At 52.0% G+C, this 13,682-nt stretch overlaps 1 protein-coding gene across 1 annotated transcript; it reads left to right on the top strand.

Annotated features, from left to right (window-relative positions):
• Window positions 1-10,118: 10,118 nt before the first annotated feature.
• Window positions 10,119-13,423, top strand: LOC136516864 (tubby-like F-box protein 8). The gene is made up of 5 exons (XM_066510359.1): window positions 10,119-10,403; window positions 11,195-11,746; window positions 11,882-11,969; window positions 12,174-12,306; window positions 12,406-13,423. Exons 2-5 carry the CDS (start codon window positions 11,381-11,383, stop codon window positions 13,166-13,168), a joined length of 1,350 nt encoding a protein of 449 aa, XP_066366456.1. The 5' UTR covers window positions 10,119-10,403; window positions 11,195-11,380; the 3' UTR covers window positions 13,169-13,423.
• The last annotated feature ends 259 nt before the right edge of the window (window positions 13,424-13,682 follow it).

Raw genomic sequence — 13,682 nt, 5'->3', positions numbered from 1 at the left:
AAAAATTGGTTTTAAACCCTACTTAATATGCATGAACTATTGAATCAACTTTCGTTTCACATTTTAGTTGATCGTTTTGAGTTATAGGAATTGATCTACACACTTTATCACATACATTAACACATAAACATGATGCTCATAACATGTTTTAGTAGATGATTTATTGAGGGTGTTACAGTCAGGGCGTATGATGAATAGGGAGCCGAGGTAGCCCTCGAGGATGCCATGGACTAGCTAGATGAAGCACGTGATGTTGCCCTCCTCCGCTCAACCAAGTACTAGCAAGCATTGCATCAGTACCACAACCATCGAGTGCGGGGTTAGGCCTTCAACGTCGGGGACCTGGTGCTCTGCCTCGTCCAAAGCAACAAGAACTGCCATAAGCTCTTTCCATAGTGGGAGGGACCGTACATCATTGCGGAGGTGCTCTAACTAGGCACCTATAAGCTTAGGACCATCGATGGCAAAGTCTTCATCAACGCCTGGAACATCGAACAGCTACGTCGCTTTTACCCTTAATTTACGCACACTTTCTCTTATCGGTTTCGCTATCGACTCCTCAATCTTTAGTGACACCCAACCCCAGCAACGGCAAGGGGCTCAGGACCATCGACGGTGAAGTCTCCATCAACACCTAGAACATCGAATAGCTACATTGCTTTTACCCTTAATTTACGCATGCTTTCTCTTATTAGTTTTTTTACTATCAACTCCTCGATCTTTAGTGACACCCGACCCCAGCAATGGCAAGGGGTCGGGCCTCACTAGGGGGCTAATAAGAGTATATCTATCTGGTAGACATTCTCTATGCCCGACCCTTTCTCACAATTAAGATCTAAAAGCAAGGGTTGTGGAAACAAACACTGAGTAAAACTGGTCAGACCGCAAGAAACCTACGCCCCAGCGGCTACGACGTTTTTGCTCACCAGCATAATCAAAGTTTTTTTCCGCACCCCGAGCTTTTTAGCCTTAACTACAGAAAGAGTCGAAACGCATTTAAGAGTATATCCACCTAGCAAACATTCTCTGTGCCTGACCCTATCTCACGTTAAGATCTAGAAGAAAGGGTTGCGAAAATGAACGATGTGTAAAACTGGCCGGACGGAAAGAAACCTATGCCCCAATGGCTATGGTGTTTTTGCTCACCAGTGTGATCAGAGTTTTTTCACCCACAGCCTGAGCTTTACAGCCTTAATGATGGAAAGGGTCAGAACATTTTAACCTTTTTATACAAAAAGGGGAGAAGAGCTAAAAATCTGTTTGACCATAACAAAATTTAAGAGCTTGTCCACTTATTACAAGTTCACCACCAGGCTTATTTATCTATCTAATTTTTTGGGGGTGATCTCATCTTCTATCTCCGCTAGTAAGTCCTATGCCAGAGGGGCCACCTTCTTCTCAACGCCGTCCTGCTTGGCATGAGAGCCATCATAGGTAAGGTGGGATACAGAGCTAAAAATGCTCTTACGGTCCATTCAGGCCTAGGAGTTCGAAGGCTGGCCCTCCGACGGGTTCATAGCCGCTCTGGGGCACCCTTAGAGTGAGGGGTGGAAAGGGATGGGCCCACTAGTAGCCAGTACCCAGTCGCGTGAGCACCGTGGACATCTCGGCCCACATTTGAGTCTTGGTTGGTTCCCAGTCTATGGTTTTTCCTCGAAGAAAGGCAACGAGCCCTTGGGACCGGTCGAACGGACCTGAGAACTATATAGATTGGCCATTGAGAATCTGGAGTCAGTCACCAGCTGACCCATGCTAGACCCCCATGAACGGGAAGCCAGGGCCCCACTCAAACTAGCCCATTAACAACTCACCGAGCACCATGTTTCATCCATCGAGGAAAAACATGGTACGGCTTAGCCCCTCTGTTTTTATCGAAAAAACGCTTGAGGGATGACGATCACAAAGATGAGCTGACCCCTCGACTGGACCCCTGCAATGTGTGAGGGCTCGAGGGAAGTTGGACTCGCAAGGAGACTGAATGCACGGTCATAGGATGATGGCTCGGATCCTAGGGAGGGGGTACGTACAAAAACTAAGAATAACATTTCTTAAACAAAAAATGCTTTCTCTTACTAGTTTCGCTATCGTCTCCTTAATCTTTAGTGAAACCCAACCCTGGCAATGGCAAGGGGCCGAGTCTCACTCAGGGGCTGATAAGGGTATATATATATATACCCTTTCTGAAATAGTCACCGTGCATGACCCTTTCTCATGTTAAAAACCTAGAGGCAAGGTTTGTGAAAACGAACGCTGAGTAAAACTGGTCAGACTGCAAGAAACCTATGCCCCAGCAGCTATGGCACTTGTCGAGGGCCAAAAGTAGGGTACCCAAAGAAGAGTTGATACCCATAAACGCTAATTCATCAGAGCGATCAAGAACGCAACTACATTTCCCAGTGGGTCCTGCCTCATCCAAACCACCAAGGCTACGGGCTCCGTTTCATCCGACGTCTGAGTGCTGGCTCCACCTCACCCAATGTCTGAGGACAAACTCCATCTCACCCGACCCCTAAGGGCTGGCTCCACCTCGCCTAATGTCTGAGGGCTAGCTCTGCCTCGCTCGATGTCTGAGGGCTTTCTTCACCTCGCCTGATGTCTAAGGGCAAACTCTGTCTCGCCCGAGCCTCGAGGGCTGGCTCCACCTCGCCCGACGTCTAAGGGTAGGCTCCACCTCGCCCAACATTCGAGGGCAGGCTCTGCCTCGCCCAACATCCGAGGGCTGGCTCCGCCTCACTCGACGTCTGAGAGCTGGCTCCACCTCGCCCGATGTCTGGGGACTGGCTCCACCTCGCCCGACGTCTACACGCTGCTCCTTCATAACTACGCGCATAGATAAGGCAGGGCACTCAAGTCAACCGCAATACCGAGGACCATACCCTGCATGCTTGCAGGAAAGTACTGTCAGGATGTAACAAGACGGGCACTTTAAGCCCTTCCAGGCTTGTCAGAGCCCAAACAGTGTTGTAGGCGCTGGCATTTGTCTTATAGTGTTGTGGGCACTGCCATTTGCCCTCGGGCGCGGATCCTGACGGAAGCTCACGATAACCACTATGGTCCTAGAGGAAACTCGCATCACCTACAGTAATAGACGTGCGGTCTCTGCACTGTCTGCTCCCTGTATGGCCGTGGATCAGCACCCTGGTTCACCGCGCCGCTCGTTGGGGTAGGATGGGACGTGACAACTTGCTAACCACGCCAAGACATGATAGGATCAGTGGACGTGCTCCTAGCGTGGGGCTATCCTTGGCATTGCCTGCCATGTTAGTGGGGCTTGCACAGAGGAAAAGGAAGACCCGGTATCTTTGAAGGACATCCTTTGCCTTTGTTTTTTCTTCTTTGTCCAATCTGTAATCCCTGCTCTCCCTTGGCCTATAAAAGGGATGGTAGGGCACCCCACTAAAGGGGGGATTCAAGACACCACACATCATATCACACATAGCTGAGCAGCGATCAAGCTATTAGCACCCATTCGACCTTTCCATCAGAGACTTGGGATCTGTCCCTCTCTCGCCTGTTTCTAACCCCAACTACAAACTTTTCAGTGCTACTAACACGAGCAGCAGCCATGAACTAGAAGTAGGGATATTCTGCCCAAACCAGTATAAACCTTATGTCTTTTTAGCATACCATCTCGGCTAGACGCGCAATAACACAAATTTACTCATTGGTGTTTACTCGAAACACCGACAACACTCTTCCTTACCAGCGTGACCAGAGTTTCCCGCCCACACCTCAAGCTCTATAGTCTTAAACACCAAGAAGGGTCAGAACAAATTAACCCTTTTTACACATAAAAAGGGAGAAAGAACAAATTTGTTCAACCAAAATAAAAGAACAAGCTTGTTTAAACGAAACAGGAGGGTTGAAACTTGTCCGCTTATTACAAATATGCTGCCTAACCTATCTGACTAAACTAACCCCTCGGGGGGATGATTTCATCTTCTATCTTGGTAGAAAGGTCATGCGCTAGGGGGCCACCTCCTTCTCGATGTCATCTAGCTCGGCGTCGGTATAGACGAGCATGAAGCTTTGGCTCATCATCGCCAGATCAATGTTCTCATAATGAGAATGGGCGATCACAAATGATTGGTGTCAGGTTCATAAACCCGAGGTCCCCAATGCACCCACTTCCATGCAAAAACTTAGCACAGCAGATGGCGTAGCAACAACACACACCTCTCGAGCTGGCCTAGATACATAATGACAGGCTGGGGGAACGATCCGGTCCTCGACCAAAAGACCTGGCCAAGGTAGGGACATAGTCCGACTCCAACCTCCTTTTTCGACCGAGGATATGGCGGACCTCTGCTCGTGGCTCTTCCCCGACCAACACGGTTGGGGTCGACTAGGAAAGACCGACCGGGGACGCCCACTCAGTGAGGGCCTAGGGATTAGGCGGAGCAGATAAGGTAAGGCTCTCAAGTCATACCGCAATACCGAGGACTGTACCCTATGATACCCTATGCACCTGTAGGATGGTGCCACTAGGCCATGCCAGATGGGTACTATGCAACCTTCTAGGTGTGCCAGAACATGAATAGTATTGTAGGCGTCGACGTTTGCCATACTAGGCGAACACGGTAGAGCCTGCCACATGCATCTGGACATAAACAATATTGTGGGCGCCGACGACCGTCTCGTACCCGACAATGTGGGCAACAAGACTAGGTAGCACACGTATACATTCTCTCTCTTTCTCTGACTTGTAAGGCTATCCCCTTCAACTATAAAAGGGGATGAACTCTCTCCTAAAAAGGTCTCTCTAGCTCTCTGGCTCTTTGGCTCTTTGGCTCTCCTCAAAAAGGGAAGCTAGATGATTTGAGCACTCGAGGACCTGAGAACTCGAATAGCTCAATAGCTCTAGAACTCTAAAGCTACACAGAGCATATGCTCCAATACTTAGCGCATATTAGAGCCCGCGTCACTCTCGACCCTTTGGTTCAGAGTCCGACTGGGCCTTTAACACCCCCTTCTTATTCCTACTCGTTTGTAACCCCATAGAAAACTTCGAGCACCTAGGATCAGGAATAAAGTCAGTGATTGACTAAAACTGGACATAGGGCACATTGCCTAAACCAGTATAAATCCTATGTCATTCAGTGCTAGGCCACATCCGATCACAACACACAGCAAAACCATAAATATTTACTTGTTGGTCACTTTTCGCACCGACAGTTGGCCCACCTTTCCACCATCTTCGTCATGGCGGGCTCAACCGATACGATTCGATTTGGCTCGCTAGAGTTCCCCACACTCCCACCTATTGGGATGTGGGTTCCTCTTGTCTTCGTGCCACTCTAGACCTGGCCAACTAGGGCGACAATGTCAAAAGCATGGTCATATCATACTTGGCCAACTAGGGTGATAATGTCACGCATCGAGCTCAGCATGGTGGTCAGGGTGCGAACCGCGTCCCCAACCTCCATGTGGACGCTCCCCCATTCCCTCTCCTCAGTTGCTTCATCGAGGGCAGCCACTGAGACCAGAGATCGGGACGTCCTTGCGCCGACCTCAAGTGGCGCCGACCTCTCTCTTGCAGCAGCTCCTCTAGAGCAGCTCCTCTAGCGATAGAGGGAGCGGGTGATGCAGACACGGAGGCCAGCCCTGTCGCCACATCCGCGAAGGATGCCTCGGGCTTCCATCCGCCCCACCACGGACATGGCCACCTACATGGACGATGGCTCTGAACATGCCGCCTCCACCTATGACATCGAGGACACGACCAGCCATGCTGCGCCCACCATGGGTGCCCTGGATGCACCCTCCTTCACCTGCTCTCCCATGGACGCAACCGTCGACTGTGCCTCCTCGGCTGATGCCGCAGCCGCCCCAATGACACTCACGCTCACCACCGCCATGGCGCCAGGCGGCTCCTAGCGCGTTTGCTAGAGAAGGATCTTTTTTGAAGCAAGATGCAGGAGAGTCCCATGTCCTCCGACACTGCATGGTACATGGCAGTTAGTTCATGGCAAAAATCCATCAAGACAAAAGGACAAAAAAGTCTTGACTCACCCTGATGCCATCATGCGAGGACGTTTTTGGGTCGGCTTGCCCAACCCTGGCTGCTCCTCATCGACACATTGCCACTTTGAGCCCTCCCTCGGCTCAGAGGGCTTGGACGAGTCAGAACGTACGCCTTGTGCCGACTCTAGATGCGCCGTTGAGGGCTCGGACAGAGCGGGGCGACCTATTTCTGCCGGCTCTAGGGCCACCATCGAAGGCCCAGACGAGGCGAGGCAGCCTGATTCTGCCAGATCCGAGGCCACCGTCGAAGGTCCGGACGAGGCGGGATGTTTTGATTTCGTCGGCTCTAGGGGCACATCCTCCCCATCCTACCCCATGGCATGCCATAGGAAGGGCCCTGCCTGCGATGAGGGTGGGTCTTCATCCCCGGTGGCCTAATCATCCCACGGGATGGGCGACATAGAGCCGTCATCCTCCTCCTCCGCTTCTTCTTCCTCCTCTTCTTCAGATGAACCTTGACTCCGCTTCTCTCGCTGCTTCAACCGCTGTTTCTTCTCCTCGTTGTCCTTCTTCTTTCTTTGTTCATCCGCAGCACGGTTCGCCGCCCTCACGGCTGTGTGCTCTGGTAGCGATGCGACGGAGTCCCAGAAGACTAACTCCACTGGCAGCTTGATGAAGCCCGTGTCTGGCCACATCACGGGATGTCCTAGGATCGAGAACACGGCGTCGCCCTCCCTCGTGGCCTCCTTGATGCACTACGTGACTTCACTATCGTGGAGCAGCCCCTAGATGAGCATTGTCCCAATGAGCTATGTGCCAGACGTCATCCCATACAGCGGGAGGACACACGCCATCAGGGGCACCACCCTCCTCACGTGATACCCCCCGATGACGCCAGCCCCACGGAGGTTGTGGGTCTTTAGGAACACGATGGCCTTGAGGAGGTCACACATCCTCTTCTTCTCCTTGACGGGTGGCCTCCATGGCCATGACAGCGGAACCTCTTCGATCAGACGCCTAGAGAAGACAGGCAAAGGAGCGGCATGGTCGTCCTTCAAGTAGAACCAATGCGAGTGCCACCCCTTATTAGATCTGGAGAGTTGGTAGGGCATGTACTCGGCCACCCACTGCCCTCGGAGGTGGATGCCCACGCATCCCATCGACACCGAGGTCTCCCATCCTCTCTCCTTCTTCTTGATCAAGGAGATGGAGAAGAAATATCTCTATAGCTCGAAGTGGGGCTCGATCCCTAGGTACCCCTAGCACATCGCGATGAAGGCCACGATGTGCTGGATCCTATTAGGGTTCAAGTGCTGCAGCTCAATCTAATAGTGGTGCAGCAGACCCCAAAAGAATGGGTGGGGAGGAACCGTGAGTCCACGCTCATGGAAGGGCACGAAGGAGACGATGTAGTCGTTGGGCAGCGCCGGCACATCCTCACGGTCAGACACGAGCCACCCCACCGCATCGGTCCTCCTGCAGAGAAGACCATGCTTGACGAGTCTCTCCATGCGTGCATGGGTAACATCAGAGCGATACCATGAATCCATGAAGGATGGAGGCGACAGTGCAGAAGCGTAAGCCACAGATCTAGGGCTTCGGTGGTGGATTAGCAAGCATGGCAGATCCGAGCGGCGGCGGCGAAGAAATAGAGAAGGTAAGGCAGTGGTTTTGGTATGCAAAAACATGAAGGGGGAGGCTGCTATTTATAGGACGGAGTGGGGCGAGAAGGTGAACCGTCTGCCTAGATTCACATGCTCACTGTACCGCATCACGTCACCTCCCTTCGAAGATCATGCGCACGCTATCTCGGGCCATGACCTCAAAGTACACGCTGGATGACGGTTTGCCCGATCGATGGGTCAAGAACCTTTGTAGGTAAGGAGAGATATAGAGCTAAAAACGCTCCTACGACCTATTTAGGCCCAGGAGTTCGAAGGCTAGCCCTCCGATGGGTTCATAGCCGCTCTAGGGCTCCCTTAGAGTGAGGGGTGGAAAGGGATGGGCCCACTAGCGGCCAGTACTCGGGCACATGAGCACCGCGGCATCCTGACCCACGTTCGAGTCTTGGTCGGTTCCCAGTCCACGGCTCAGCCCCTCTGTTTTATCGAAAAAACACTTGAGGGATGACGATCACAAAGACGAGCCGACCCTCGACCGGACCCCTGCCACGTGTTGGGCTTGAGGGAAGTTGGACTCGTAAGGAGACCGAACATGCGGTCGTAGTACGACGACGGACCGATCGGATCCTAGGGGACTGAAATCAAGAACAACCTTTCTAACCTCCCGAATCCAATGGTTACATGCCCCCAAGAAGACCGATCGCGACAAAAGGGAATCGTCGTCCTACCAGGACATGCCGTGGGCTACAAAAAGAAGGCCAAGGCCCTCAGAGTCCTCCCATCCGGAAAACCTCCAAAGGAGTATTCTACTCCTCCGCAAGCTCAGGGGCTACTGTCGGGTATCGTTGTTAGGGATACCCAAAGCAAGGAGGTTAGCGCCCACGCTGTCTCTCTCAGATGGCTCAAGACGTATTAAAAAGTCTCGAGCGACCCTAAGGTTACGGGCTCCGTCTCACCCAAGGTCGTGGGTTCTGTCTCGCCCAACGCCTCGGGTGTGGGCTCCGTCTCGCCTGACCCCAAGGCCACGAGCTCCGTCTCGCTTGACTCCGAGGACGCGGGCTCCGTCTCGCCCTAGGTCATGGGTTCCATCTCGCCCGACCCCTCGGGTGTGGGCTCCGTCTCGCCTGACCCTAAGGCCATGAGCTCCGTCTCACTCGATCCCTTGGATTCGTGCTCCGTCTCGCCGGACCCCAAGGACGCGGGTTCCGTCTTGTCCGACGGGGACTCATACTGCCGCCAACCACTCCAGGTCCAAGCATATGGGCCTGGGTCAAAACTCTGACACCAGGAAAGAGGCTGGCACGCCTCGATATAACCCGTGGCCATGACGGGCCATACCTGACGATTCACATCAAGAACAATATTAGGCGTGCCGGTACTGTTCTGCCTAATCCTCGTACGGACGCTGACAGGCGCGTCAGTTCACCACGATGTCCGCCGAGACAGAGTGGAACGCCATGACCGGCAGATGACGTTTGCGCATGGCGTCAGTGACGAACAGGGCCACGATGTGGAGCTATCCCTGTTGACATCTACAGGATCGGCGGGACCCGCATGAAGAAGAAGAAGGACCCGACAATCCTGAAAGCCTTCTTCTATCTCTGTCTCTCTCTTTTGTTCTTCTCCTTTTCCTCTGCTGTAATCCGTGCTTTCTCTTCGCCTATAAAAAGGGAAGCAGAGCGCCCCATGAAAGGGGGCCGGACCACGAGATAAAAACACAAGAGCACGGCACGAGCACACGGCTGAGCGGCAACCAAGCTCTCAGCACCCGTTCACTCCTTCCACCAGAGACTTGGGATCATTCCCTCTCTCGCCTGTTTGTAACCCCTACTGCAAACCAAGTGCCGGTAACACGAGCAGCAGCGAACTGGACGTAGGGATGTTCCGCCCGAGCCAGTATAAACCCTTGTATCCTCCGAACACACCATCCGAATCAGACGCGCAAATACAAATTTACTGGTCGGTGGTCCAAAAACACCGACAAAAAGTATATTCGTCAAATAAAAAACTTGAATTTAAATGAATAAGTTTAACCCTAAGAACACACAAACTGTTTGCCTATAATATACCACTGGTCACACCTCACTCATAGACTAACAAGTCAACAACGTATTGTACTCGACTCACGTAACGTAACTAGTAATGTACAAACGTTAATCGTAACCCTGATTAGGCCTTGACGTGCACGTCAGCAACGTAAGCGTGCAGCCGCTGTCACCCGTGCTCCCTCTTCCCTGTGACCCTGTCCTCTCCCTGCCACGGCGGGAACGAACCAAAGGACGACCCGCTTTCTGTGGCTGGGGCACCGGGCCGCCCGAACCGAAAAGGAAAGGGGCCCCGGGCCTGGCGCATAGTCAGAAGGGCTCAGGGCCTCAGGCCGCACACTTAACGCCGTTATGCTTGTCGGCCCCCTACCGGCCCGCCTGCTTCTGTACTGGCAGAATCTCCCAAACGTAACGGGATGACCGGAGCGGAGCAGTATAGTCCGTAATAAACAACACACGCCTCGTGCGCTTCCTTCCCCTCCCTCCCTCCCTCTCCCTCGCTTGCCTGTCTCCCTCCCCTCCTCGCTCGCTGGTTCGCTCCGGGCCTCCGTCTCCCTCACCAGTCACCCCACCCACTTCCACCCTCCCGTCGTTCCTTTCCTCTGTCGGCTGGCTCCTCGTCGCGTGGTCTGAAGGGAAGCTGGCCCAGAGGTGGAAAGAGCTAACCCCGGTGAAGGAATCTGAGCCACCTGCGCTCCGATCTGTCTTCCGAAGGACGCGGAGGGAGGAAGGCTCCGGATCGGGGATTTGCGTCCTTCCGCCACGCCCTGATGTGAGTTCTCTCTCTCACCCGAGCGCGGTGGTCCGATTTGTGGGCTTACCGTCTTGATTTCCCTTATGCGTCCATTTCCCGCGGTAGGGATGTGATGTGAGAAGAGGCGTCGTTTTTTTTTTCTGCGCGTTTCTGGTCGGGATGTTCGCAAAAATGTTCCGGGGGTCCTCTGTCTCATATTCAAATTCCGCTTATTAGCAGTGCCGGTGAAGAGACCGTTCTGTACTCGTGTTATCGAGAGCTTGCCTGCTGCTGTCGCTGCTTCCGTTGCAGACCTGTTAGTGTTAGATCTTGTGTCCATCTCTTTCGATTTTTTGTAGCCCGTCGATTTGTTACTCGATTTGTTCCTTAAAAGGTCTCTTCTTTTTTACCCACTCCCACCTTTGATGAATCAGGGGGAAAAAGGGGTTCCTTTTGATCTTTTGACCACGGGGCGCCTAATTTCTAGCCTAGGACTGGGTTTGGCCGTACGGGGGCCGAAGTTTCTTTCTCGAAATGTTGCAACATGCCACCAAGAATGGTTGGTGTCATGGTGTGTGATGCACTGATGCGACTTCTCCGGAATTAAAATGTTCTTGCCCTTCTCTGTTCTCCCGCAGCTGCACTCCACAAATTCTGTTGTGATATATGTATCATTTTCTTTTTACTCTCGGAGACCCTGCCCCCCGTGTGTTCAATCGTGATGAGCTGTACTTGGAATTGATCTATTAATAATCATAGCATATGTCGCTAGCTCTACGCTATGCTATTATTCACACGCTTTCACATCTAAGATTCTTTTCTTCGCGCAGGTCCAAATCGGCGATTGCTTCCGTGTAGGCACACTCAAAAGCAGTATTTCCCTGTGGGGTGGCGTGATCTCCACTGTTCTATCAGTGGAGCAGCCACGAAGGCTGTCGGAACCTTCCCTGTTACATATTCGCAGGCTAAGCCCCAAGATTCTTGTAGGCTTTACTGCGCTGTTCTAGTTGGCGAAGATGTCGTTCCGCAGCATCGTTCGTGATGTTCGGGACAGTTTTGGTAGCCTGTCACGGCGCAGCTTTGAGGTGACTATCGCTGGCCTTTCTGGGCTCACCGTGCATCACAGGGGGAAATCTCAGAGCACGGTGCATGAACTCCGTGATACGGATCTCATAATTCAGGAGAGCCGTTGGGCTAATCTCCCTCCTGAGCTCCTCCGTGATGTGATCCGGAGGCTGGAGGCTAGTGAGAGCACCTGGCCAAATCGCAAGCATGTTGTGTCCTGCGCTGCTGTTTGTCGGGCATGGAGGGAGATGTGCCGGGAGATTGTGCTGAGCCCGGAATTCAGTGGGAAGCTTACGTTCCCAGTCTCTCTAAAGCAGGTATGCTTAAATCCTTGACCTGATTACCTGAATGCTTTTGTGAATGATATTATGTACCTAATGATAGCACTTCCCAATACTTATTCTTATGTCTTTCATATTATTACTAACATTTGATAATGTTTGTCTTCACAGCCTGGGCCTCGCGATAGAATGATTCAGTGTTTCATAAAGCGAGATAAATCAAAGTCCACATATCATCTCTACTTGTGCCTGAGCACTGGTATGTTGTGCCTTTCTTTTGCTTGTATGAGTAGATCGTTTATTGTTTTTTGAATTCCTACGATGATTGATATTTTGGCAAATATCTGCTAGCATCAAGTCGACATTCTGGTCCTCTGTTCTGCCTGTGTCTTTCCGTCATTTCTGCCCAACATTTCTTCGATTCGGAATGTAATTGTTGATTCGCCTTACTTTTCTGCATCAGCTGTACTTATGGAGAATGGCAAGTTCCTCTTATCAGCTAAAAGGAACCGCAAAACAACCTGCACGGAGTATATTATCTCGATGGATGCTGACAACATATCAAGATCTAGCAGCACATATATTGGAAAGCTGAGGTAATAGAATTGAAATGCAAGTGAATGGGTAGCCTTTCTTGTTTTTGCCTGGTTTATTTGATTGTGTCAGCTAATTGATGTATTTCTTGTCATTTCCAGGTCAAACTTCCTCGGCACAAAATTTATGATCTCTGACACACAGCCCCCTTATAGTGGGGCTGTAGTCCCTCATGCTGGCCGGACAAGCCGAAGATTCAACTCCAAGAAGGTCTCCCCTAAGGTGCCAACTGGTAGCTACAACATAGCTCAGGTGACGTACGAGCTAAATGTTCTTGGCACGAGAGGTCCTAGGCGGATGCACTGCGTCATGCACTCCATACCTGCCTTCGCAGTTGAGCCCGGTGGCATAGTCCCTGGACAGCCTGAGCAGATTCTGCCCCGGGCATTAGAGGAGTCCTTTCGCAGCACCACCTCCTTCTCCAAGTCATCCATCATGGACCCGTCCATGGACTTCAGCAGCTCCCGTGACTTCAGCAGCGCCCGCTTTTCTGACATTGCCGGAGGCGCCATAGCTGGCGACGAAGAGGGACAGAACAAGGAGAGGCCGCTCGTGCTCCGCAACAAGGCCCCGAGATGGCACGAACAGCTGCAGTGCTGGTGCCTCAACTTCCGTGGTCGTGTAACCATCGCCTCGGTGAAGAATTTCCAGCTGATCGCCGCGCCAAGCCAGGCCCCTACCCCTGCCGCCGCTGGGGCTCCAACCCCATCACAGCCTGCTCCGCAAGACCAAGATAAGATCATTCTCCAGTTCGGTAAGGTGGCGAAGGATATGTTCACGATGGACTACCGCTACCCGCTCTCGGCCTTCCAGGCTTTCGCCATCTGTTTGAGTAGCTTCGACACCAAATTGGCCTGCGAGTAAATTAGACGCCGTAGAAGCAATGGAACAGTCCGGAGCTGGAAATGCACAAGAGGAGAGATGCATTTGGCCGTAGGATTTTAGTTTGATGCTTTTGCTTTCTGTTGTTTTCTCGCATGGTTGTATTCTGCTTCCTGTTAACCTGGAACAACCGGACTTCTTCGCATGTATGTTAAACCTGCTGGCACCACGGTAGGTGCCATTCGTGTAATGTGCAAAAGATTCCGCCCTTAACGTGAATGAATTGTTTTCGAGCTAGTGCATGTGCATGGCAGCATGGGTACTTGCGTTGTTATACAAGAGCGTCCTGTTTGTCTGCAGGAATTTAGAGGAATCTGGATAAATCTGGAGGAATCTGTGAGAGAAAAACACTGTTCTGGATGAAAAAAGAAGCGGATTAAGCTGGGTTTAAAGACACGCGAACGAGGCCATAATAGCATGGCTGGAAACCGGCTGAGTATTGAGGTGGAGAAGAGAGAAGATAAGAGAAGAGAAGAGAAGTGGAGGTAAGCTTAGC

This window comes from Miscanthus floridulus, chromosome 17 (assembly GCF_019320115.1).
Source record: "Miscanthus floridulus cultivar M001 chromosome 17, ASM1932011v1, whole genome shotgun sequence".
Classification (NCBI taxonomy): Eukaryota; Viridiplantae; Streptophyta; class Magnoliopsida; order Poales; family Poaceae; genus Miscanthus; species Miscanthus floridulus.
The sequence above is the reverse complement of the archived record's forward strand: the minus strand, read 5'-3'. Positions and strand labels throughout refer to the sequence as shown.

Bases quoted from the DNA above. Each gene is read 5' to 3' on its own strand.
- LOC136516864 (XM_066510359.1), top strand. From the start codon at position 11,381: ATGTCGTTCCGCAGCATCGTTCGTGATGTTCGGGACAGTTTTGGTAGC. The intron at 11,747-11,881 runs GTATGCTTAAAT...TTGTCTTCACAG, and splicing joins TCCCAGTCTCTCTAAAGCAG to CCTGGGCCTCGCGATAGAAT. The intron at 12,307-12,405 runs GTAATAGAATTG...TGTCATTTCCAG, and splicing joins ACATATATTGGAAAGCTGAG to GTCAAACTTCCTCGGCACAA.